This window comes from Amblyomma maculatum, chromosome 2 (assembly GCF_055883805.1).
Source record: "Amblyomma maculatum isolate TAMU_Amacu chromosome 2, ASM5588380v1, whole genome shotgun sequence".
Taxonomy (NCBI): Eukaryota; Metazoa; Arthropoda; class Arachnida; order Ixodida; family Ixodidae; genus Amblyomma; species Amblyomma maculatum.
The window spans coordinates 119,238,286-119,263,297 of NC_139345.1; the positions used below are offsets into that span (position 1 = coordinate 119,238,286).

The 25,012-nt window shown below is 46.7% G+C and overlaps 1 protein-coding gene across 1 annotated transcript in view; it reads right to left on the reverse strand.

Moving 5' to 3' along the window:
* LOC146199696 (neprilysin-1-like) overlaps positions 1–24,619 on the reverse strand; it is a 68,216-nt gene extending 43,597 nt beyond the window's left edge. Inside the window, exon 1 of the mRNA XM_084595193.1 lies at positions 24,333–24,619. Within this exon, the coding sequence (XP_084451319.1) occupies positions 24,333–24,415 (83 nt within the window). The 5' untranslated portion in view covers positions 24,416–24,619. The remainder of the gene's footprint in view (positions 1–24,332) is intronic.
* Between the last annotated feature and the right edge of the window lie 393 nt (positions 24,620–25,012).

Consider the following 25,012-nt stretch of genomic DNA (forward strand, 5'->3'; position numbering starts at 1 on the left):
CAAGCGCATTATCCTAGCAGCCATGATATTTAGGCAATGCGATGCAGTGTGGGGCATCTATAGTGATTCATGGGACGCGTGATAAAACTTTAATGGAGTGATGAGGCACCTTGTACTGGGATTTCCCACATGTCACGGAATGCAAGTGCATGTATGTGCTCAGTGGGTTCCCAGCGTATATATATATATAGCACAATCTGTAGAGAGCCTTTTTTAATCGACCGTTCATGCGACAGATCAGGACAGGGCGATGGCTGCTCCTGGCCCTACGGGGCTGGGTATGATAGGCCCCTGCCGTTTGCGGCGGGGGCTCGCTTGCCACCGGCGGTTGTACTTGTTGTAGGCCGTCATTGCACCCGCCACCGCTTCGGTAGCGGACGACGGGTATTGCGACGCGCGTCTCTCTCTCTCTCTCTCTCTCTCTCTCTCTCTCCTTCTTTTTCTTTCTTCTCTATTTTCTCCTCTTTCCGCACGAGGACGGTAGGTCAGCGCTGCTTGCGGCGGGGGCTAGCCTGCCACCGAATTTTTATCCGTTGTAGACCATCATTGCATCCGCCACTTCTTAGGTTGTGTACGACGGCTGTAGCGGCGCGTCTTTCTCTCCCTCTTCTTTTTCTTTCTTCTCTACCCTCTCTTCTGTCCGCACGAGGCAGCAGAGGTGGCCCCGCCGGGGTGGTGCAGTGGTAAGACGCCCGACTACTGTGCCGGAGTACCCGGGTTCGAACCCGACCTCGGCGGCTGCGTTTCGATGGAGGCGAAACGAAGAGGCGTCCGTGTGCTGTGCGATGTCAGCGCACGTTAAAGATCCCCAGGTGGTCGAAATTACTCCGCAGCCCTCCACTACGGCTCCTCCCTCTCTCTTTCCACTTTCACTCCCACCTTCCTCCCTTCCCTGACGGCGCGGTAGCGGTGTCCACAGAAAACAAGTGAGACAGTTACCGTGCCTTTCCCTTTCTATAAATAAATAAATCAATAAATCAGGCAGCGGAGGTGGCTCAGCGGCTGCGTTTCGATGGAGGCGAAACGAAGAGGCGTCCGTGTGCTGTGCGATGTCAGACGTTGAAGATCCACAGGTGGTCGAATATACTCCGCAGCCCTCCACTACGGCTCCTCTTTCTCGCTCAGCTACAGAGCCAGTAGCAGGCCCGTTCATTTTCGTTTCCTACTTCCGACAGTCGCAACCACAACAACGACATGTCGGGATGCGCTTCGATCGGTCACCTAGCTAGCCAGCTCGGCAATCTCAAATAAATCAAATCAAATTTATTCCGTAAACAAAAGTTTACAAAGAGGGCAGGAAAAGAGCTTTCAAAACAGCTTGAGGAGCTCTGACCCCCTACCACACAGTGCAGCAGATGAGCGCGCGGCTAAGGGAAGAGAGCATAGATAGGACGCGAACATACGTGATTCATTGAACATCGTTTGAAAAAGTAACATTATAAGGCAAGGAAGGTGTATTATATCATCGCACAAACATTGCGCGCAGTTCTCTTGGCGATATACGATAGATGTTGCTGTTGTTGTAGCTGTAGGAAGAAGGAAAAGAAAATGCACGGGCCTGCTACTGGCTCTGTAGCTGAGCCACCATAGAGAAACATACTTCTCTATGGAGCCACCTCCACTTTTTTTGATTGATTTAGAGGAAGGGAAAGGCGCGGTAATGGTCTCACCTGTTTTTCTGTGGACACCGCTACCGCGCCGTCAGGGAAGGGAGGAAGGTGGGAGTGAAAGTGGAAAGAGAGAGGGAGGAGCCGTAGTGGAGGGCTGCGGAGTAATTTCGACCACCTGGGGATCTTTAACGTGCGCTGACATCGCACAGCACACGGACGCCTCTTCGTTCCGCCTCCATCGAAACGCAGCCGCCGAGATCGGGTTCGAACCCGGGTACTCCGGCACAGTAGTCTCACCTGTTTTTCTGTGGACACCGCTACCGCGCCGTCAGGGAAGGGAGGAAGGTGGGAGTGAAAGTGGAAAGAGAGAGGGAGGAGCCGTAGTGGAGGGCTGCGGAGTAATTTCGACCACCTGGGGATCTTTAACGTGCGCTGACATCGCACAGCACACGGACGCCTCTTCGTTCCGCCTCCATCGAAACGCAGCCGCCGAGATCGGGTTCGAACCCGGGTACTCCGGCACAGTAGTCTCACCTGTTTTTCTGTGTACACCGCAACCGCGCCGTAAGGGAAGGGAGGAAGGTGGGAGTGAAAGTGTAAAGAGAGAAAGAGGAGCCGTAGTGGAGGGCTACGGAGTAATTTCGACCACCTGGGGATCTGTAACGTGCGGTGACATCGCACAGGACACGGACGCCTCTTCGTTTCGCCTCCATCGAAGCGCAGCCGCCGAGGTCGGGTTCGAACGTGCAGACAGAAGAGAAAATAGAAAATAGAGAAGAAAAGGAAGAGGGAGAGAAAGACGCGCGCCGCAACAACAGCCGTCGTCCACCACTGAAACGGTGGTGGGTGCAATGACGGCCTACAACAGGTAAAAATTCTGCGGCAGGCTAGCCCCCGCCGCAAGCGGCGGTGACCTACCTGTACCCCAGCCCCATCAGGGGAGTACCTTCTAATCAAATACGATAGATGTCAGTGTCTTCCGTTATTCGATTCAGTAATGTAGGTAATTGAAATTTCAATATCTGCTGACCATAATTAGTTCTACATTTGGCTACATGCCACATTTCAGGATGGCGTAATTTATAAACAGGGAAGTTTTCTACTAGCCGTGATAGGCTTGTTATGGCATCGTTATTTTTTTAATAAATCAAGTTTATACATCCGGCACAGCTTGTAATCATACATTGATGAAATATGAGTATGGTTTGCTAAGTATGGCTCGCTTAGTGGCCTGGTTAGAGCAATGTGATTTAGTGATGACCTAAACATTGAAGATTCTGTCTACTCACCTTTATTCCCATCCATGGCCATGAGCCTTCCCATTCAATAAAGGACATTCAATCAATCAATCAATCAATTAAGTCGTGCTTCTTAAATAAACTGGCAGTATGAGAACGATGTGGAACTTTACCCGCTAGGCGTAAAACTCTGTTTTTGTAAGACAGCAAGTTTACTAATGTATCCCGTTTTTGTTGTTGTTGACGAGAAAAGAGAATAAACGCGTGGCTTAATAAGGAAGAAAATAAAGTAGTGTATATGATTGATGTATAGGAAGGGAAAGGCGCGGTAACTGTCTCACTTGTTTTCTGTGGATATGAGTACGTTAGCAGAGGTAGGAAAGAAGGAGAGAAGGGGTGACGCAGGCCTACCGTCCTTGACAGTTTATTAATAGTATAGTTGCCCATGTCATGTTGCGTGAAATGTAAATGCCGAGTGGGACGATGATGGAGGCGAAACGAAGAGGCGTCCGTGTTCTGTGCGATGTCAGCGCACGTTAAAGATCACCAGGTGGTCGAAATTACTCCGGAGCCCTCCACTACGGCTCCTCTTTCTCTCTTTTCACTTTCACTCCCACCTTCCTCCCTTCCCCTACGGCACAGTTCAGGTGTCCACAGAAAGAAAAAAAATGTGATACTGCGGCTTTGCCTTCCTGTGAACTTTATTATTATTATTATTATTATTATTATTATTATTATTATTATTATTATTATTATTATTATTATTATTATTATTATTATTATTATTCAACGCCGAGTCATTTAAAGTTTTTAACCACTTCAATTTCTAAGATATTTAACAAAATATAAGGCAAATGTATGTGTGTGTGATGAGGGTGAAATAAAACAGCCTTCGCTTTATTATTGTATACTCAACTCCTTTGAGCCTATGCATTAATTTTGCACCGCCAGCGCGCTATTCGTTTCACTACTCAAATCGGCACATGATCGACCTGAAAAATCGACTAACAAACTGTTGTCATCAGCATAAATGACAATGTGCAATTTCATCAATGCGGACTATCTCAATGATGTAGGGGATGAATAGAAACGGTGCCAAAATGCTTCCCTGATGGACATTTGTTTTAAGGCGTTTTATCTACAGCACCCTCTAAGCGATTTTTCATCCTTTCGGGAAAAGACTCAAAGTAGCTCAGGGAATAATTGCTCTGCCACAACCATTAGTCATAAGGATGCAACTATTGACCCTGGAGAGGATCAGATAACTACAGATTTGCTGAAAGACGGGGGGGGGGGGGGGGGGGGGATATCGTGCTAAAAAAACTGGCCACCCTGTATACGCAGTGCCTGGTGTCATCGACGGTACCGGAACCATGGAAGAATGCAAACATTATCCTCATTCACAAGAAAGGGGACTCTAAGGACCTTAAAAATTACAGACCAATCAGCTTACTGTCTGTTACGTATAAGGTATTTACTAATGTAATCGCTAATAGAATCAGGACAACCTTAGACTGCAATCAAGCAGGGTTTCGGAGACGGTACTCTACTATCGATCATATCCATACCATCAATCAGGTGATAGAAAAATGCTCAGAATATAACCAGCCCTTATACATAGCATTCATTAATTACGAAAAAGCATTTGACTCAGTTGAAACCTCGGCGGTGATGTAGGCATTGCGAAATCAGGGGGTAGACGAGCCGTATGTGAAAGCGCTGGAGGATATATATAATGGCTGCACAGCAACCATAGTTCTGCATAAAGAAAGTAACAAAATTCCCATAAAGGAAGGTGTTAGGCAAGGAGACACAATCTCCCCAGTACTATTCACAGCTTGTTTAGAGGAAGTATTCATAGACTTGGAATGGGAGCAGTTAGGGATAAGGGTAGATGGAGAATACCTCAGTAATCTGCGATTTGCTGATGACATTGCCTTGCTAAGCAACTCGGGGGATGAACTGCAAATAATGATTGATCGCCTAGACAGGAAAAGTAGAAAGGTAGGCTTGAAAATCAATATGCAGAAGACTAAGGTAATGTTCAACAGCCTCAGGAAGGAAGCAGTTTACATTAGGTAGCGAAATACTGGAAGTAGTAGGCGAATATGTCTACTTAGGACAGGTAGTAACCGCAGATCCGGACCATGAAAAGGAAATAACAAGAAGAATAAGATTGGGATGGAGCGCATTTGGCAAGCACTCGCAGATTATGACTAGCAGCTTACCGGTATCGCTAAAAAGGAAAGTATACAACAGTTGCATCTTGCCTGTACTCACCTATGGGGCTGAAACGTGGAAGCTAACCAAGAGAGTTCTACTTAAGTTGAGGACAACCCAGAGGGCTATGGAACGAGAAATGGTAGGGGTAATATTAAGAGATAGAAAGCGTGCAAAGTGGGTCAGAGAAATAACTCAAGTTACCGACATTCTAGTAGAAATTAAGAAGAAGAAATGGACATGGGCAGGACATGTAGTGCGAAGAGAGGATAACCGGTGGTCGCTGAGGGTAACAAACTGGATTCCAAGGGAAGGAAAGCGTAGCAGGGGGCGGCAGAAAGTTAGGTGGGCGGATGAGATTAAGAAGTTCGCAGGGGTCAAGTGGATGTAGCTAGCACAGAACCGGGTTAAGTGGAGAAATATGAGAGAGGCCTTCGCCCTGCAGTGGGTATAATCAGGCTGATGATGATGATGATTGACCCAAAGTGAGAAACAGCTGGAAAAAAAATCAAGTTCTTTTCCACCGTTGGAAACTGAACTGCTGTTTCGTCGACTAGGAACCGTTCACGCAATCGGCAAGTCCGCCTTGCTCTACTTCTCTTTTTGTCCATAGTTCAAAATATAAATGCAGATTGAAAGAATCGGAACAATGAGCCGTTCAGAGGCAACTGATCTGGCTATAAAGGTACAAGTTTGTCACTCTTTCCTGGTACACATTCAACAGAGTACGTAAGTCTACTTCGAGTCTCTGCATTGCGTGTTTCACTGCATCTGCCACGCCGTTAACCACTGGCCCCCAACACACCGTGGGTATGCTTCACGGACTGTTTTGTGGATTTTTGGGGCACTCTTCAGTATACACATTGTTTATCTGCTCGACTGGGGATCCAATTAAGGGATGGAGGTTCGGTTCGTGGTGGAAACATGATTTATTTATTAAATTTGACTATCTTCCTCACGGTAGACAAGAATTATGATTAGTATGGTTAGTTTCGGTTTCGGGTGATGACATCATTCTATTGAAAGCTGTAATGTGACCTGACGGACGCGGACACTGTGATCCATTGAAGGCTTTCACCTAAAAAACGCACTCCAAAAGCTGCAGGGACCCACTAATAGAAAACACTGGAGGTTTGTGACTATTTCTTCGTGTTTACTTTGCTTATGCTTGCCTCCATGTCCTTTCTTTCCTTGCTTTTACCTCATCCTCTACTTCATCGCTCAGCGCAAAGACGAGAAACCCGGAAGGCGTATAAACAGCGCTGTTGACAACGTTGGAACAATGTAGCACTGTTTTCACGTTGCGAGCACATTGAGCTGCGCTAGAGCGAATTGCAGAAAATGTATTTCAAATGACACGCTTAATCATATATGGCGAAATCTTAGTAATTCGCACATAAAATTAAATTATTTTCCTATATAGAACGTTTATTTCACTTCATGATTCAGAATCGTCTATATAGTGCTGGAAATATTTTTCTCAACGTTGACTTCCATTTTCTTATTGCAACGCGGAAACTGTTTTTCTTGAATAGTCAATGTAGTCGATAGGTTAGAATGTGGAAAGGGCGTCCAGATAATGGTGCCAGATCTTTCTGAGCGCGCACAACGCACAAGGCTGAATGCACTCAACTTAATTCGTGCCACAAGACGTTAGAGCCTCTTCAACCTATACGCTATTGGACGCAAGCTTTTATGCCTTCATTCACGTTATAGTAATTGCTCCAAAAATTACAATGGTGTCGTAGACATATGTGGGTTAAGCCCGGCAGCCTGGCAGCCAAGGAAAACATGCACAGTACGATGGACCGTAGAATCAAGCCACCGAGCTGCGGACTATCCACTGCATCCCGCTTCGTATAATCCCGAAAGAGCATCGCCATCACCCGCTCGTCATATGGTTGATTCGTCAGCACGAGCTCGCACAAGTTGCTCGCAGCGGCGCAGAAGCTATAAGTGTCAGTATGGCACGAGGCGGCGGTTTCCACATTTGTTCAGCTCTCACGCGATCGAAGCAAACCTGCTATAGCGCGAAAGGCGTCATCTTACGCCCGTATAGCTTCCACACCACTGCGAGCAACCTGTCAGCTGGCTGAGTGCGAATAAACACGATGACTGTGATAGCGAGCGCCGCGGGGGGCCGCATCAACACAGGGGCGTATACCTGCTGCTCTCTCGCATCTGCAACTGTATGGGAGTCTTTTATTACTTCAGTGCATATGGAGCCTGTAACAGTTTGCGGAGTAATGTATACCACACCCTGTGTCATCATATCCTAGAGGTCAAAATGGAGCTACTCGACGTTCATTTCCGTACAGCAGTCAAGACAGCAGTAGGTCGTTCTGCGCAAGCAACCAAGAGAAGGCTTCTCCAGCTTGGTGTACACCAATTCGATAGAGGAACTGATCGAACCGCAGAAAGTTGCACATTTGGCACGGCTCCGAAATACTAGGTCCGCATATGGGCCCTTCTAAACAGGTTATATATATATTACCCTGTGCCCATCACCCCTTACCCCTCGAAATCGGGCCAGAATATGAGCCGGGTCGATCCCCCTGCAGAAAAAAAAAAAATGACATGCACCCGGAACACATGGCTAGGCGGCGCGCGCTAGTCCTAGCCTTCACTTCGAGAATTCGAAGCGAACCGTTACGTGTGGTGTACGGTCGCAGCCATATACCCGACAAAAACAGACGCCACAATCATTGCGCCACGGTCGAAACCGGGACAATTTAAATCACCGGCGAAATCGGGGGAAGTGAACTCAAGCATGACGGCGGAATTCAGAGGCCTCCATTGCACTCTCGATGAAGCGCGTACATCATAAGTAGGCTACTGAAGCGGATAAAAAAATACCCAATGATACCGACGCCAAAGAAGCCGCCATTATTTGCCAATGACCATTAAGGTGTTCTTAGTCACGAGCTCCATCGGGCTACAGTGCACAGCCTTCGGGACTTTTAGTATCGCGCGAGCATCAACTGCCCGCCGCTACCGCGCCAGAAGACGAAGGCGTGGAAAGAGCATTGTGAGTCTATGGCAGGCCCACAATTCCTTGTATGTGACAATTGTAACGAGTGAAAAATTATTTTCCCCAGTTTCAGCCGGCCTTTTAACGGCTCCATTTTTCCAGTTGCAGATAACACAAGCGTTAGGGTCTAGAGCTGGCGCTAGGTGATGTCGTCTGCCCTATACTGAGGGTTTTCTGTGGCGATGCAAGTGTTATCATTCTTGTTTTGTAGCATATCGGGTGTAAAGGGTTGGTTCTGAGTTTGAAGGCCCCGCAGGGGGATATTGTGCTTCGTCATAGTTTTCTTTGTCTCTGCAGTCCGCTGGTGCCCGGCGGGTCGGATCTCATTCATACGAGCGCTTAAGCGCGGTCATTGTTAAGGAGAGATGCATGGCCTGAGGCTCAGACAGTTGTTAGTAATGGGGTGGTTGTTTGCATGAAAGTGCTATAAAATGTGTCTTGCCTGTGAGGATAGAATTCCCGATGTTTCTGCTCGGCCCGTTGTCCGAGTGTCGATAATGGCGGCTTCTTAGGCGACGGTATTATAATAATAATAATAATAATAATAATAATAATAATAATAATAATAATAATAATAATAATAATAATAATAATAATAATAATAATAATAATAATAATAATAATAATAATAATAATAATAATAATAATAATAATTGGTCTGTATTGCAGAAAGAGCAATCTGTGCCGTAACCGCCACAAGCTCATGCTCATAAGTAGATGTCATAGCATAAATAAAACATTCGTAATGTACGGAAACATCGTAGGGCGTCTGTCAGAGTTGCCGTAGCAATATTGAACAGCCGCGATAACACACTGCATTGTGACACGTTTCAAGACAGAGTCCTAACGCTGCTGAACGTCTTTACAGGGCGGGTGGGTGGCTGCTCCTGGCCCTACGGGGCTGGTACTGGGGGTCATCGCCGCCTGTGGCGGGGGATAGCCTGCCACCGAATTTTTATCTGTTGTAGGCCAGCATTGCACCCGCCACCGCTTCGGTGGTGGACGACGGCTGTTGCGGCGCGTGTCTTTCTCTCCTTCTTTTTCTTTCTTCTCTACTTTCCCTCTTTGTCCGCACGAGTCTTTCTGTCTTTCCACTTTCACTCCCACTTTCCTCCCTTCCCTTACGGCGCGATTGCGGTGTCCACAGAAAACAAGTGAGACAGTTACCGCGCCTTTCCCTTCCTATAAATAAATCAGTCTTTTTAAATCAGGCAGCGGAGGGGTGGTGGCTGTCCGCCCCGCCGCGGTGGTGCAGTGGTAAGACGCCCGACTACTGTGCCGGAGTACCCGGGTTCGAACCCGACCTCGGCGGCTGCGTTTCAATGGAGGCGAAACGAAGAGGCGTCCGTGTGCTGTGCGATGTCAGCGCACGTTAAAGATCCCCAGGTGGTCGAAATTACTCCGTAGCCCTCCACTACGGCTCCTCTGTCTCTCTTTCCACTTTCATTCCCACCTTCCTCCCTTCCCTTACGGCGCGGTTGAGGTGTCTACAGAAAACAAGTGAGACAGTTACCGCGCATTTCCCTTCCTCTAAATAAATCAGTGGTGGCTGTTCTTGGCCCTACGAGGCTGGTACGGTAGGTGAACGCTGCTTGCGGCGGGGACTAGCCAGCCACCGCATTTTTATCTGTTGTAGGTCGTCATTGCACCCGCCACCGCTTAGGTGGTAGACTATGGTTGTTGCGGCGCGCGTCTTTCTCGCCCTCTTCTTTCTTATCTATTTTCTCTTCCCCCGTGTGCTGTGCGATGTCAGCGCACGTAAAAGAACCCCAGGTGGTCGGAATTTCCGGAGTCCTCCACTACGGCGTCTCTCATAGCCTGAGTCGCTTTGGGACGTTAAACTCCACAAATCAAATCAAATATTTTCTCTTCTGTCCGCACGAGGCAGCGGAGGTGGCTCAGCTGCAGAGCCAGTAGCAGGCCGGTGCATTTTCTTTTCCTTCTTCCTACAGCCACAACAACAGGCAGCGTAGGTGGCTCAGCTACAGAGTCAGTAGCAGGCCCGTACATTTTCTTTTCCTTCTTCCTACAGCCAAATCAATAACAACAAAAACAACAACAACAACTACAGAGCCAGTAGCAGGCCCATGCATTTTCTTTTCCTTCTTCCTACAGTCGCAACAACAACGTCTTTACAAAGTGTATTTCCATACTATACGACCTCAGAGAAATTTCTAAACGAATGTAATAATGCGCCTTATCGGTTTCATGCGGTTTAGTTGAAATGGAAAGGCTCCTGGTAAGACACAGGCGTAGGGCTTCGAGAGGTCCATTGAAAGGCCGTTCCTGTTCTGTGCTCGATGCGGCTCACGAAATCTAAAGAACTGTTGTGCGCTTTGAGACGGGCACGGAGTCTAGTTATACATGATGGCAAGAAACGTTTGGATTCCGCCCACTAGGACATCAGATCGCAAATCGTACTCTCCGTTAAGTTTGAGAAGCACGGGGGTAGCGATACCGGTCTGTACGAACGGACATCCGTCGCGTATTTCTTAGTGTTTCAAAAAGCAAGCTACACCCTAGCTTTCAGCAATGCTATCAATATTTTTTGCATTTCCCAAACATTTAAAAGTATTGTATCAGACTGCGTAAACGTTTCCCGAAAGATTTCAGTGCATTTTATTGGACATGTCACCAGGTTCCATAGCGCATTACCTCCGAAATCCGACAATGGTAGCTCACAACTCTTTCATTGTCTCATTGCGAACGAGTGGCCAGGACATTCGACGCCAAGCCCAAGCAAGGATGGACATATGAATGTGGTTTTCCTTGCCTTGTCAGATGGAAGGAAGGATGCACTAGGTGCTCCTCCTGTGAGGGTACGGAGCTCAACCTGCGACCATCATCTTACGGCTACCCCAAAGGCCTCCCGCACCATAAGGTTTCGGGGTTTTTGTTTCGGGGAGCGGGCTTTTCCCAGCCAAGGGGCTCATGCAATCCGGCCTGTTCACACTGGGGCGGGGTCGCAGTGCATATGCATTATGTCCGCACCACCACGGTATAGGTCGAAGCCTGACGCGACCATGTCTTCTAATATCACTTGTAGTTTTCCGTTTTTTTTTTTGAAGATCACTATAGGATGTCCCCATGTACGCCATGGTGCCAAAGGCGTTAGTCTGAGACAAGGAAGTCACAATTGATTAAATTCGTGAAACTGGCGTGAAAGCACTTAGTTTAGCGTGAAAAAAGACCCACTGCTCTCCTCTAATCTTTTTGGAGTGCCGTTTAATTACGAAATTTAGTATACTGTATGTTGTTTCACAAATCGGAATGCCTTTGATCCGTATGAGTCGCCGCTTTTCCTTACGTCTCGCAGCAGAAAGGTTTTTTTAACTTGGGATCTGGCACTCAGAAAGACGTAGGCAGGTTAATTGAATCAGCAGCAGCGTCGCGACTGTTGCCAAAGTGTTGTTTTAGCTTATACCAGTGCTAATCTCAGTTAGGCACTTGGCCTTCGCTTACCCCTACTCCCCTGACAGCAGCAATGTGAACAAAAATAAGGAAGTGATCACTGCCTATTCTGTAAAGAAACGTTCACCAAGATGTCAGCAAGTCTTAAGTTAACATTAATTTATATTTGTGAGCCAGGATAGTCATTCTGGATAACACTTCTGGTTAAACACAGCCGGGATATTTTAGGGGAGGAGGAGGCTTCTCTTTTTAATCCTCTTTCGTGCCCCTCGTCTGAGTACGGGAGAAAAAATGAAATAGCCAACAGCCTCTTCGCATTTGCAGGCGCACTCTTTATGCTCGCTGGCATATTTCAATAACTCGGTCCATATCCCTGGCTCATTCTTTATGTACGTTACTGTATTTCCGCGGTCTCGCAAAGAATTGCAGTTCTTATACGGAAGGAGTTGTGCAACTGCGCCAATAATATCCAGGAAGCTATATGGCTCAGATAATTTATCGTGTCGGCAAATCAGCTCAAGTGGAAGTCTCCCCATGGCATCAGAGCAGAAAAGAAACCCTCAAAAGCCGTAGAGAAGTTTTATCAGCTTTGCGTGGCAAGGTCAGCGTTTGCCCTCTTACGTCCACTGGAAGCAAGATTGCAAACTGCTGCGGATAATTGCCTTTTGTTGAGTTCGCGATAGACGTACACTGGTCTTCACGGCTTTCGTTGGGCCGCTTCATCAGGTCGATTGCTGTCGAAGATGGCTGGTATTTCAGGGACCCAACTGAAAATTGCTGCTCATTGCCTTATATTGAGTACGTGACGGGCTCACGTTATACTGTTAATTGTGTAACTGTTCCATTTCGCAAATGCGGTTGATGTCGAAGATATCGTGTTTGTGTGATATCGAATTAGTTAACATAATTTTGTTTGATTGAATAATAGGGACGAGTCGCGTTCCTCTGCACTGGCATGCCGTCATTGCTGGTCGTTCTGCCGGAGGAAGCTCACTAAGTAGAATAATGTCATGTTAAATGAATACGTCTAGTATCCGCGCGTCCTAGAAACCACCGAGGAGGAGGAGGATAAACTTTACTTTCGTCGACAGTAAGTAGTAAAATATTGTGGGGTTACAGCCCCATCAAGTGGCCATGAGCTCGTGGCGCTCGCGGACTTCTAGGGCTCTTGTCAGGGCACGAAACTGTGCGTCCGAGTCGGAGCTGAGCAATGCGGCCTCCCACTGGTCTTGATTCGAGAGCTGCAAACCTGCGGGAGGGGGGCCCCGAGGGCAAGCCCAGAGTAGGTGTGAGAGAGTGGCGTTTTGGCGAAATAGCATACAGGATGAGGAGTAGAAAGGGTATAGGCGAGCACATATCGCAGGGTTCGGGAAAGTGTTTGTTTGAAGCAAGGGAAATATGCGCGGGGAGATAGATGAATCTACCTAAGCGGTAGTGCATGGTAATGTCATGAAATGTAACCATCTCGCAGTCCGCAGAACAAGTGACACCACAGTCAGGTCGACGAATTATCGGGCGTAATTGAGGCCCGCCTCGTTCCCTGGATGGGATGAGTGCGTTGGGACCCGGATGAATTGGATATGGTGTAGATGAAAATTGGTGGAATGGAGGAGGGATAGGACGACGGGGGACACCCAGCCTTTGGCGAAGTTGCGAACTGCAGAGTTGGAATCGCTGAAGATGGTCTCGGCAGAGGTGGAGGCTATCGCCAAGGCTATGACCGCCTCCTCGGCCTCTTCAGATGATCTGACAGGGATGGAGCACGCAACCAACGGCCGTCCACAGTGGTTTACTGCCGCGAGCGAAAAAGCATCGCGGTCAGAGTATTCGGCTGCGTCGACATACACTGCTGTCTGATCTGTCGAATATTTTTTTTTTTTTTTTTGCGCAGGGACTTTGCCCTGTCCTTGCGGCGAGCGATATGATACACGCTGGGTGTATGTTTTTAGGGAGAGGGGTAACGATGAAGTTACTGTGGATGCGAGGTGGAAGCTAGGCCTTGCCAGCGATTGTCGCCTCGAAGCCTATTTCTACCTTGTCGAGTGTGTGACGTACTGTGGGGGCGTAGATGAGGCGCTCCTACTGAGAGATGAGATGAGCTTCCACGAGCTCCGTTACAGTGTGATATACCCCTAATACCAGAAGTTTGTAGGTGGGGGTCCGGTGAGGGAGAGGAAGAGCCGACTTGTATGCCTGTCTAATAAGACAGTCAACGTGGTTTAAACTGATTTATTTATAGGAAGGGAAAAGGCGCGGTAACTGTCTCACTTGTTTTCTGTGGACACCGCAACCGCGCCGTAAGGGAAGGGAGGAGGGTGGGATGAAAGTGGAAAGAGAGAAAGAGGGGGCCGTAGTGGAGGGCTACGGAGTAATTTCGACCACCTGGGGATCTTTAACGTGCGCTGACATCGCACAGCACACGGACGCCTCTTCGTTTCGCCTCCATCGAAACGCAGCCGCCGAGGTCGGGTTCGAACCCGGGTACTCCGGCACAGTAGTCGGGCGTCTTACCATTGCACCACCCCGGCGGGGCGACAGTCAAGACAGCCAACGTGGTCCCATTCCTGGCAGCTAAGGTAGAGAGGTAAGGGAGGGCCTATGTTAGGCGAGTGATAACAAACGCCTAGACCAGACGTCGTAAGTCAGCCTCCCGCATACCTCTATGTTTGAATGGTCTGCGAGACAGCGGCGGTGAGTTAAGCTAGAGAGTAGGTATTTTTCCGATTGCTCTGAATAAGAAGCCCCAATACCCTAAACCGAAATTACCCCGGTGCCCTCCACGATGACACCCCTTTCTTTCCGCTTTCACTCCCACCTTCCCCCCTTATCCTACCACCCGGTTTAGGTGTCCACAGAACGTGTGACAGATACTGCGCCTTTCCTTTCCTGTGAACCAACTATTATTATTATTATTATTATTATTATTATTATTATTATTATTATTATTATTATTATTATTATTATTATTATTATTATTATTATTATTATTATTATTATTATTATTATTATTATTATTATTATTATTATTATTATTATACAGGTGTGGATAAGTAGATTGTTTAAAATGCGCTGACATTTTTTGCAGGCTTCTTTCATGGTTCCATTGAAACCAAGCCAGGACTGAACCTGTACACTCCGTACGCTGCTGGTTGAATCATAATCCTGGAGATGAAAAGCGTGTCAGAGCATGATAAATAAATAAACGAGTGAATAAGTAAATATTTCCTCTCCCTGTCAATTGAAATCGCGTCCATTGTTGCATCTGCGGAGGAAGTTTGCTCATAATGAGCGCAGCTGGTGTGACTTTTAAACATTTATTCTGCTCTTAATCTAAACACGTTTTGCTGCTCATATGTTCACCCATAAGGCCTGCAGTCTATACCTCCGACTACACCTACCTGAGCTTTGGGTATGTTATTTAACCATCAGAATGACTAATTGAAAATAACTGAACGGATCTAATGACATACATACTGAAGCATTTTTCATGTTGCCCTTCACGACCATCGTGAAGTGGCACTATCGGATACCTTAGTGCGACTCGGTTAACTTGCGCAAAAATACTAATCAGGATTTGTATAGTTTAGAATTTGACATTAACGTCAACGTTGGTTTCAGCGCCTACATCACGCGTTACGCAGAGGACGACTTGTGAAAAATTATCGCACAGGACGATTGGAAGGAGGTTGGATGCTCTCCTTCAGCTTCATTCCGAGCACCCGACTTTGCCAGGGGAGAAGTTGCGTTCTGTGTAGGCAACCTAGCTCGCGTGGGAACTCGCAGGTATCTTGCTTGCCAGGAGCCGCTTATACGTAAGTTCTGTCGGCGATAAGCCTGCGACAATGGCGATATGTGGCCGACCGATAACTCGCTCCGTCATATTGCTGCGTAGTCGAAAGAAAACACGGCAAACTCGAGGGATCTAAAGAATTTCTTCGAATAATAACTGCGCCAGAGTATATGCGATTCGAACACGTATTAGCACATATTGGGAGCACTGGCCACGATAAAATAGTCGCGCGTTTTTCTTTGAATTTCCAGTCGTGCACCTCTTCGTGGAGATTCTTGCTGAGTGTTACCTGCTCTGGGCGAGGAAAGTGTTCCTCATCCCCGCAGACTCGACTGTATAGTTTAAGTCTTTCGGTGTTGAGTTAGCGCAGTGTGACCAGTTTCCGCTGTGGTCTCCGTGTGCCATCTGAGCTCCTAAATAATGGTTTTGAAAGCAGTAACAAGCGTGGACGCCAGCCATGCCTTCCGTGGGGTCATGAGAGCGATGTGTGAAATCAGTCTGTACGTAGTATAAGGTAAGCGTATTAACGGTTCAAACCCGTTTATTTTCAGGATAGGCAGTTTTGTCTCCCGCGATTCAACATTAAGGTCCTCATTCACGAGTCTCCGTATTAAAAGACTAGAGTTAATCACCACATTTCGATCTTCGATTCGAATTTCGAGCAAATAGCTTGCAGTGATATTTTAGAGCGCAGTTCTTAAAGGACTCATGAATAGGAGTATACTAAAACTGGAAAACGCGCTAGAACAGTTACTCCCTCAGCCCTATCTCCAATGCAATACGTTTAAGAACAGCTTCGCTTCAATGAGCGTTTTGCGTAAGCTCCGTCTGGGGCCATCTCAAATGTACTACATATTCGAATAAACAACAGGAAGAGGTTAGCGGTCACCAGCCTCTAGTGGTCACGAGCCTTTCCGCACGCTGCCTAACGCTCACTCAGTTTTACAAGGTTTTCCATGGATGTTCGCCCAGCTGTACAAGGCTTCCTCTCGGTGCCCGCGTAGTGTACAAACCTCGTCGATATCGGGCACGCTGTCACGTCCCTACCCTTGAGGGTCTGATCAACTTACGCGTAGATTGTGCTCTCGCCACATGCCCTTGTCAGTAGTTCTATTGCAGAGGTCAAACGTGCGATAAGCGGCAAAGAGCGCCGGTCAGTGGTGGTTCAATTCCTGCATCTTTCTCACGGCCTTCCCGTTTCTTTTAGAGACAGAATCGTGCGTCGAAGAAATGGGAATATTGAACGTTTCACAATAAAGCTGGCGATGATGGCGACGAAGCTGTGAGGGGCAAGCAGAGCGTAGCGGGTACCGGTATTAGAAGGGGGGGGGGGGGGGGGGGATTATATCATATCAGCATCTCTGGCGTTCTCTAATTTCCTCTCACTTTATTCGTTATGTCGCACGTTTTACATACCGACTATCGTACAGCCATTCCACCTAATCCATGAAGCGAAAAAGCCCCTGCACAGGCTGTTGTATGCAATCCTTAATCTGTACACATCCATCCACGTCTTTACATATCCGGATGTTTTGCATAGAAGGGTGGTTTCAAAGACCTGCTGCAGTATCCAGATTGTCTGCCGTCAGTTCGTCCCTAAGCCACTGATATGGACACCTTTACGGCAGTATTTATAGCCATATATGAGCCTGACAAGACGCGCAGAGCTCCAGGAAGTCAATGCCAAACCTTTCAACCTCGCATCACTGCTGTGTAGTTACACGGAAGCAGTTTTCGCAGGCAGCGAAACTTGCGGCCATCACAGCAAAACAAGTTGGCACTACCTTATGACATATACGAACATCGGCTGGCCATATGCAGCCAGAGCGACTGCAGAACCATTCTATCATGACTGCCCACTTATGGGACCCACCCCTACCTCAGGGCTACCAATTAGGTACTCTGGAGCACTCAGATATATTTAGGGCTGTAAACATGTCCCTCTCAACGTTTACTGTACAGGCGGTGTCATTCTATGAAATGCAGCCGTTTGATTCACCGAAACTCTCCTAAAGATCAGAAAATGGCCACAGCCAGTGCCGTCTCAATCTCTACCACGCTCCGCTGCGGTGGCTCAGTGGTTATATAGGTCACTCGACTGCCGAGCGCAAGGACGCGGGATCGAATACCGGCCGCGGCGGCCACTTTTTGATGGAGGAGAATAGCCGGGCGTTCATGTGCTGTGCGATGCCAGTGCGTGTTAAAGAACCCCGTGTCAAAATTTCTGGAGCCTTCTGCTACGGCATCTCATAGCCTTATAGTAGCTTTGAGACGTTAAACACCATAGACCGAACCAAACTAATCAGATATTACTCGCGAGATATTGTTTTACATTTAGTTTTCTAGAATATATCACGCAGTGACCAGAACATTAAATGCATGAAGGTCGACGTCAGCACCGCTACAGATATACTACTGCGGAGCCCTCCTGTGATGTCTATTATTGATATCGGTACTTCCTACACCACATAATTCAATTCGGCTTCCACCTGCCTCACATCCACACAGTCAACCCACCGTGCATGGGCAACAGTAACTGACAAGCCACAGCCTTCATTTTATTTTCGCAAATATTAAAAAAAGACATATTGCAAAGTCACCTTCTGTTGTCCCGTCATAACTCTCAGTAAATGTGAAAAGCTCACCTCAAACTGGATAAATGAAGCTCTTATAGTAACACAAACCTTACGATGAATGCACGCCGGATCGCCTTCTTGGGCATCAATACGACCTTCAGGAGCCCGTTCACATGACAAACATGATATACAGGCAAAATCTGACACTCTCATTGTACCATGATAAGCTACGAACTGGACAATAGCCTGTCATTATGGTCTCTTTGAATTCCTTGCTTCCTTAGCATTTTGTTTTCTTCTGTTTCATTGTGATCACAGTGTTGGCCTTGCGCTATGCCGCTGTCAAATTGATATGCGACAGTGCTAGCTCTGTAGTACGCAATAACAATATTTCGGACATGATTGCAGACTGAGCGTGCTCTATCGGTGCAATATGTTGTGCAAGTATACGCACGTATTCTTGCTACTCAGTGAGAGTACGCCGCTCAGATCACAAACGAATAATTCAAATCGCGGTACAGTGCTCACCGGGGCTCCGTTTCCGTCTTTTCCGCTGCTTAAGTAATCAGTCAGCTGATTTTTCCCGTTCTGGCCACTAAAGGCTGATGAAACAAAGAACGTTTGATGATATTTGCCAAGTATGGCTCCTCGCTTAGTGGCCTGGTTAGAGCAATGTGATTCGAGTGACGACCTAAACAATGAAGATTCTGTCTACTCCCCATTATCCTCATCCCATGAGCCTTCCCATTCAGTAAAGGACATTCAATCAATCAATCAATCAATCAATCAATCAATCAATCAATCAATCAATCAATCAATCAATCAATCAATCAATCAATCAATCAATCACTCACTCACTCAATCAATCAATCAATCAATCAATCAATAAAACATTTTGAATGTCACTGCACTTTAGAGGCTCCCAGGTGGTCGAAATTATTTCGCAGCCCTCCACTACGTCACATGTTTATCTTTTTTCGCTTTCACTCCCACCTTCTTCCCTTCCCTTACGGCTCAGTTCAAATGTCCACAGAAAATGTGGGACAGATACAGCGCCTTCCTTTCCTGGAAACCAACTATTACTATTATTAGTAGAAAAAAATCGGTACAAGAAGGTTTCAAAATGCTCAGAATGGAAAGCCAATCTTTTCTGATACTAGGTACCGGTATATAAGAATTTTAAGACATAAAAAGTGAGAAAAAGACTGTTCCTGTGTGTGAAACGCTATCTTAACGGTCGAGTTACCTCGGCGTTGCATCGAACGCAAACAGCGCTTTCCGTTGAACGCGCCCTGGGACGCATGCCGTTTCAAGAAGCGGCATCCGAGTTTACGGTAATGTCATCGCCCGGCTGGCAAAAGCGGGGGAAAAATAAGAAAAAAAAATAAAATTGAAAAGTGAAAAGTGAAAAAGCATCGCCCGATAGCGCTTGCTATCGCGTCAAACCATTAGAGACGGAGCTTTAAGTGTCCCTCTGAATTTTTTATACATTTTTGATAAATTTGTTTACAGTCAACCCCGGATATATCAAACTCGAATGGGATCTCGAAATTGTTGGATATATTAATAATTTCGTATATAACATATGGCAAAAAGTTAGCTACTTGTAACCGAGAAGCATGAATACGGCGTAGCCACGCTAGCGGCACGCTTCCTGCAATTATGCCGCTGATGTGCTGTGAATTATGAGGTCTAATTTTGTTGCTGGGACGCTATAAACGCAAATATTATTTGTTTAGAATATGGTACAATTGATTTCTCCTTCTCCGTAGCAGCGAAGCAGACCAAGGGGCAGTCGCCGCTAGCCTTCTGTCAGCACGGCTGGCTTCGCCGCATAGCACCTTGTGCACCCAATGCCAGCTTTTCCGCATCACAGAAATGTCGCGTTGAAAAGCAGCATGCAAGGCTGAATTCTACTTTCAAGCGGACTCGACGTTCACCTCGCCAGGTGGTTTTGAAGCGTTAGCGTTGCCAGCAGGTGCAAAGGCTGCGTAGCCGACGCGGTTCAGCACGCGAAAAGTGATTATGGGTGCTGGTGCTCCGTTTGATATATCGAATGTTCCAATAAACGGGAGTTCGATAAACGCGACCAGTCCTCTACTTTTGCTAGGAATTTTTAAGGGTATAATCTGAGAGTTTGATATAAGTAATATTCGATATATCCGGAATAGACTATGTGGGAGAGGAAATACGCAGTAATTGTCACACTGAGGGTATAATCTGAGAGTTTGATATAAGTAATATTCGATATATCCGGAATAGACTATGTGGGAAAGGAAATACGCAGTAATTGTCACACTGCTCGGTGGGCACTCGAACACGCGCCGTAAGAGAAGGAAGGAAGGTGTAAGCGCAGTGAAGAAAGATAAATTGGTGCCGCAGTGAAGGGCTGCGAAATAATTTCGACCGTTGAAGGCACAAATCTCGTTAGCCTTAAGTGGAACTTAGTGCACATGTGACAATGCACGTCAGCTGAATATGAATTAGATTTTATGGCGAGCTTTGGAGTTAGCTAGCACTAAGCGGCAAAATGTCGCACTTCGCCCGATATGTTGCGTTTGGTTTGTTTACTGCCTTGCTAAAAGTTTAGATGGATCCCGTCAGTGCAATTCAGAACTTGTAAGGTGGATATAAGTCCTAAATGAATGCGTTGTGCCCTTTTCTCGCGCGTGGATATGCTAACGGCTGCAGGATATACACTGTAATCTGTGATATATATTTCTCCAAATGTTTCACAATTGTAAGATGTCCTGTAAACATTTGAACACGCCTTGCTTCATGACAGCCTTTATCTTAGCTGAAACATTTATGCAATAACGTGAAGCCAATTTTTCGCACGTAAAGAGTAATAGCTGGCTGCCATAGATAAACCATCCTGTTAACCCAGGACGTTTGAGTGTCTGCGCTGCATAGCACCGAAAAAAAAAAGAGGGCAAACAGGAACTCGCTCCTTTCCGAAAGCTGTCTCGCTCAACAGCGCTCACGTATCAATATTTCTTTTTTCTATGAAGGTACACATCTCGTTAGCCTTAAGTTGAATTTAGTGCACATAGGACAGGGCGCTTCAGTTGAATATGGATTTGATTTTATGGCGAGCATTAAAGATAGATGGCACTAAGCAGCAAAACGTCGCACTTTGCCCCATACGTTGCGTTTGGTTTGCTTGCTTTCTTGCTAAATGCTAGAATCTTCGATGTATATTTCTGTAAATTTTTCACAATTGGAAGAGCAAATATCCTATAAACATTTGGACACATTTTGTTTCCTAATAGTGATTACCGGTCGATGTCAGCGTTCTCAATCCTTGTGGTATAGTTAGTACACATTACGAAGTTAATCTGCAAAGAGTGAGAAGGGCTGAAACAACGAGGGCCGCGGAACCACACAAAGCCCAGTACAATATGCTAACGACCAGTGCAGATAAGCGCAGCACAATAGGCCGCGGGTCTGCCGAAGAGCATTGCAGACGCACGTGGAAAGCCCTCCGCAAAAGGCTGCACCGTGACCTACTTCGCAGGCGCGCTTTGTCGTTGCGGGGTTCGTACGCGGCGACGTCTGAGACGAGGACTTGCGTCAACGCTCAACCGAGTGACGCTCACTGATTGCGCACTCATTGAGATTACAGTCAGATAAATATTAGGAAATGTGTTCAAGAACTGGGCTTCCTGGAGTTAGACGCACATAACGAATGCGGTCAAGAACGACTAAGAGCGTAGAATGCTATTGCAACCAGCCGAATCGAGAGTACTTATAGCAACCCACGAATGCCCCTGAAAGTGCCTCTCGGAAGAGATCCTCCACTCAATGTCGTCGTCGAATTTTCACGACGTTGTCTTCAGTGTATATCTTGCACCTACCACATTCTGCGATGAAATATCACTGGCCCGTGCACGATTGACGTCATAGCGGCAAGTGCCCATCATTTGAGGGCACTTTCTATTGAGGGTTGCATCGAACCACGAGAGGGTATAAAGGTAACAATAGCACTATTCCTCGACTGTCGTGTACGTCGGGGCATCATGACTGCCGATTCCGCAGGCTGTAGCCGGTTCCGGGCTTAATGCCGAGCAGCTTTGCAAATTGTGCTCAGCGAACTTCAGTGTACCAAAACTACACTGTGCGGCTGTAAAACGCGCTTTCTCTTAACCACTGTTTTCGACCGCCTAGTTGCCTTTAAAGTGCCGCAAGATCTTCCAGACACAGCGCTCCTTGTACCTTGCTTACAATACCGCCAAGGCCGCGATCTAACCAATGTCTTTAAGAAGAAATTAGCGCTAACATTTGGACGAGGACAGAAAAAAACACACACGACGATTGACAAGCGCTATTATACTAACTGTTTATTGGAGTATGAACACAATGAATATCAAGGAAAATGTTCACACCCTTGTGTTCACACCCATAAACAGTTGGTAGTAGCGCTTGTCAATCATCGTGTGTGTTTTCTTCTGTCCTCGTTCAAGTGTGGGCGCTAATTTCTTCTTAAATATGCAGAACTAACTAGCCCGACAACACGCAGTCCTAACTCGTGTCCTTTAGCAAAATGTTTCATACCGTGCATGTGTAGTTCTAGCCCAAGCATTTCAGCGAGGCACAGTATACCAGATGAATGTACAAAGAGAGAGGCGTAAAAGGATACAATTAACTGTGACGTTCTCAAATGTGCGCACCGCGGATGGATTAAAAAAATAGCGTTCACATGACGCAAGAAAACAAGGTCGAAATGAAAAGAAAAAAAAGCAGAAAAGACAGACGCTGTTGTCACTGAATAATATAAGACCAGATTCTTTTTCTTGCTTCCTCATGACGGCCGAGCGAGTGCCGACCATTCACGGCTGCCGAGGAGAAAGGCGGCCTGCAAACGCTATAACCACGCTTTCAAGAAGAATACTGCGAAAATCAGCCATGCTTTCAGTAAATCATGTGCTAGACACAACTATGAGCCCCGTTTTGCCAATATTCCTCTATAATAATAGTAGCTGCCACTTGCGGTGTCAAGGCAAATATAGATGTGGCAGCAGTAGTTAAAAAAGATACGGTTTTGATGTCCTACTAACGGCAAGGTACGGTGATAATTTACGCCAGGGCTAAAGTGCGGAGAATATGCAATGTTTTGCAAGTTCAGAGACCCACAAGTTCCTGGGTCCTGATATCTTCTTTTGTCCGATATACCTGTGTCTGCTGCCCACATTGCCTTGTTCGAAAACCGGATCATCTGCTCATTGCACTGCAGATTACTCGATCGTGTGTGTGTAATCATGCGCAGGTGCATGCGTGTATGTGTGAGAGGGCGTTTCCACGCACATGTAGGTGCAAGGCCGCCTTTATGCAGGTAATGGGGTATCCCGTTGGTTCGAGCGCCTTGTGCACACAAGTTTAGCGAGGCGTCGCACAATTCTCCTCATCGAAGATAATGCATTTTAACTCTTTCCACGTTCTCTGCGGCGAGCGTTAAAGTGTCCATTAATTGAAACTACAAACAAAACAATCTTCTGGCAATATGTTTTGAAACGTGTGTGCTGAAACAAATACTGAAAACATCGTGAATGCTGCTCGTAATAGTTAACGTGCGTGAGGAAGTGAAATATAACAATTACGTTGCATTGAATATATAGTTAAAAAGAGCACGCGCAGAATGGTCCTTATTGGTAGGCACAGGAACTGGCAGTTGAATTTTCCTATCAATGCCTTTTGTTTCGTCGCCCCTTCAAGTGCCTTCGCACGATATCATTACTTTTAATTGACGAACTTGGAATAAAAGCTCCTTTTTCATCCAAGATTGAATCGCTTTTGTGGTCCCTTAAAATAGTTTGCCTTCACTGGGGTATTAATCTTACCATTCCAAACAGCTGCCTCAAAACCGATGCTCCGTAGGGTGTAAGGAGAAGTAAATGAAATTGTAAATTGTTAGTTTTAATGTCCCTAAACGACATGTAGGCTACGAAGTACAACACAGTGGAACGCACCGGGTTAAGTCTCAGCACTTGGAGACGTGCGCCGACATTAGACAGCAAAGTAAAGTCAGCTTGTATAACTCCTGCACGTGCTATGGTACGTTCTGGATCGCTCTACACAAAAAGGGAAGGCTGAAATTATAAATGGACGTCGATTTAGAAACAAATGAGAAAGAAGCAGAAAAGAGTATTCTTTGTTTTCAGGACAGGCCGACATGAACCTATATCTAAGCTAATGACAAAGAGAAGGGAATATAGGGAAATGCGTAAAGAGAAATCGAGGTGTGTTGACCAGTCTACGACTGTATTAATGCACTCACACCTGAAATGCTTGGCTAATGAGGACCGTAATATTGGTAAACCAGTAAGTGAAAGCGAAGGGTAAACGTGTTTTAAAAGCTAAACGTGTGCTCCTACTGCGCTTTCAAGGACATCGTCAAATGCAACCCAGAAACCAGCTTCGTACAAGGAAGCGAAGAGTATTGGTATAACGCACACTTACCTCTCTAGCGTCGGGGGCCGAGGCACATCCAAGTGATAAGACTTCCTCGGCCTGTCTCCGAACGGAAGGAAGCCGAAAAGCATGACACTATTTGCCCGCCGGACAACAACAATATCAGATCACGGGCGACACCTCCACCAAAGTGAAGAGCCTCGTTCTTCCCGGCGCCAAGAGGAGGAGGCAGGCGGTAGTTCCGCCTCGACGCGCACGCGAACAGAGCAAACTCTTCGCTTTCCATCGCTTCGTCAGCCTATAGTGTGCCCTTATCGCGGCGGCCAGATAGATCGACGAGCGTCTATGTGTCTCTTCGTGCGTTGTGTGCGTCTGTTTGCGCGCCCTCGCGGCCTCCCTGGCGTCATCGCAAACGAGGGGAAAGCGGAGAGAGAATACACCTGGACGGCGATTGCCAATTCTTCGCATTTATCCACCGCAATTTTTGTCTTGTCTCCAAGCTCCAGCGTTCATTTGTTTTGCTTTCTGCTTTTGATTTCTGACTGACAGCACATCTGACACGAATGTGTCTACATTCCTTCGCTGGCAAGGCGGGTATATCGGCGCTGTATGGGCGAATTTCCGAATCGAGAGGTCTCTCAGACATTCGTCTGCTTATGAAGTGTGTATCGTGACACCCCATGCAGCAATGACAAAAGGGAAGTCGTTGCTCCTGTCTCGACGTTATT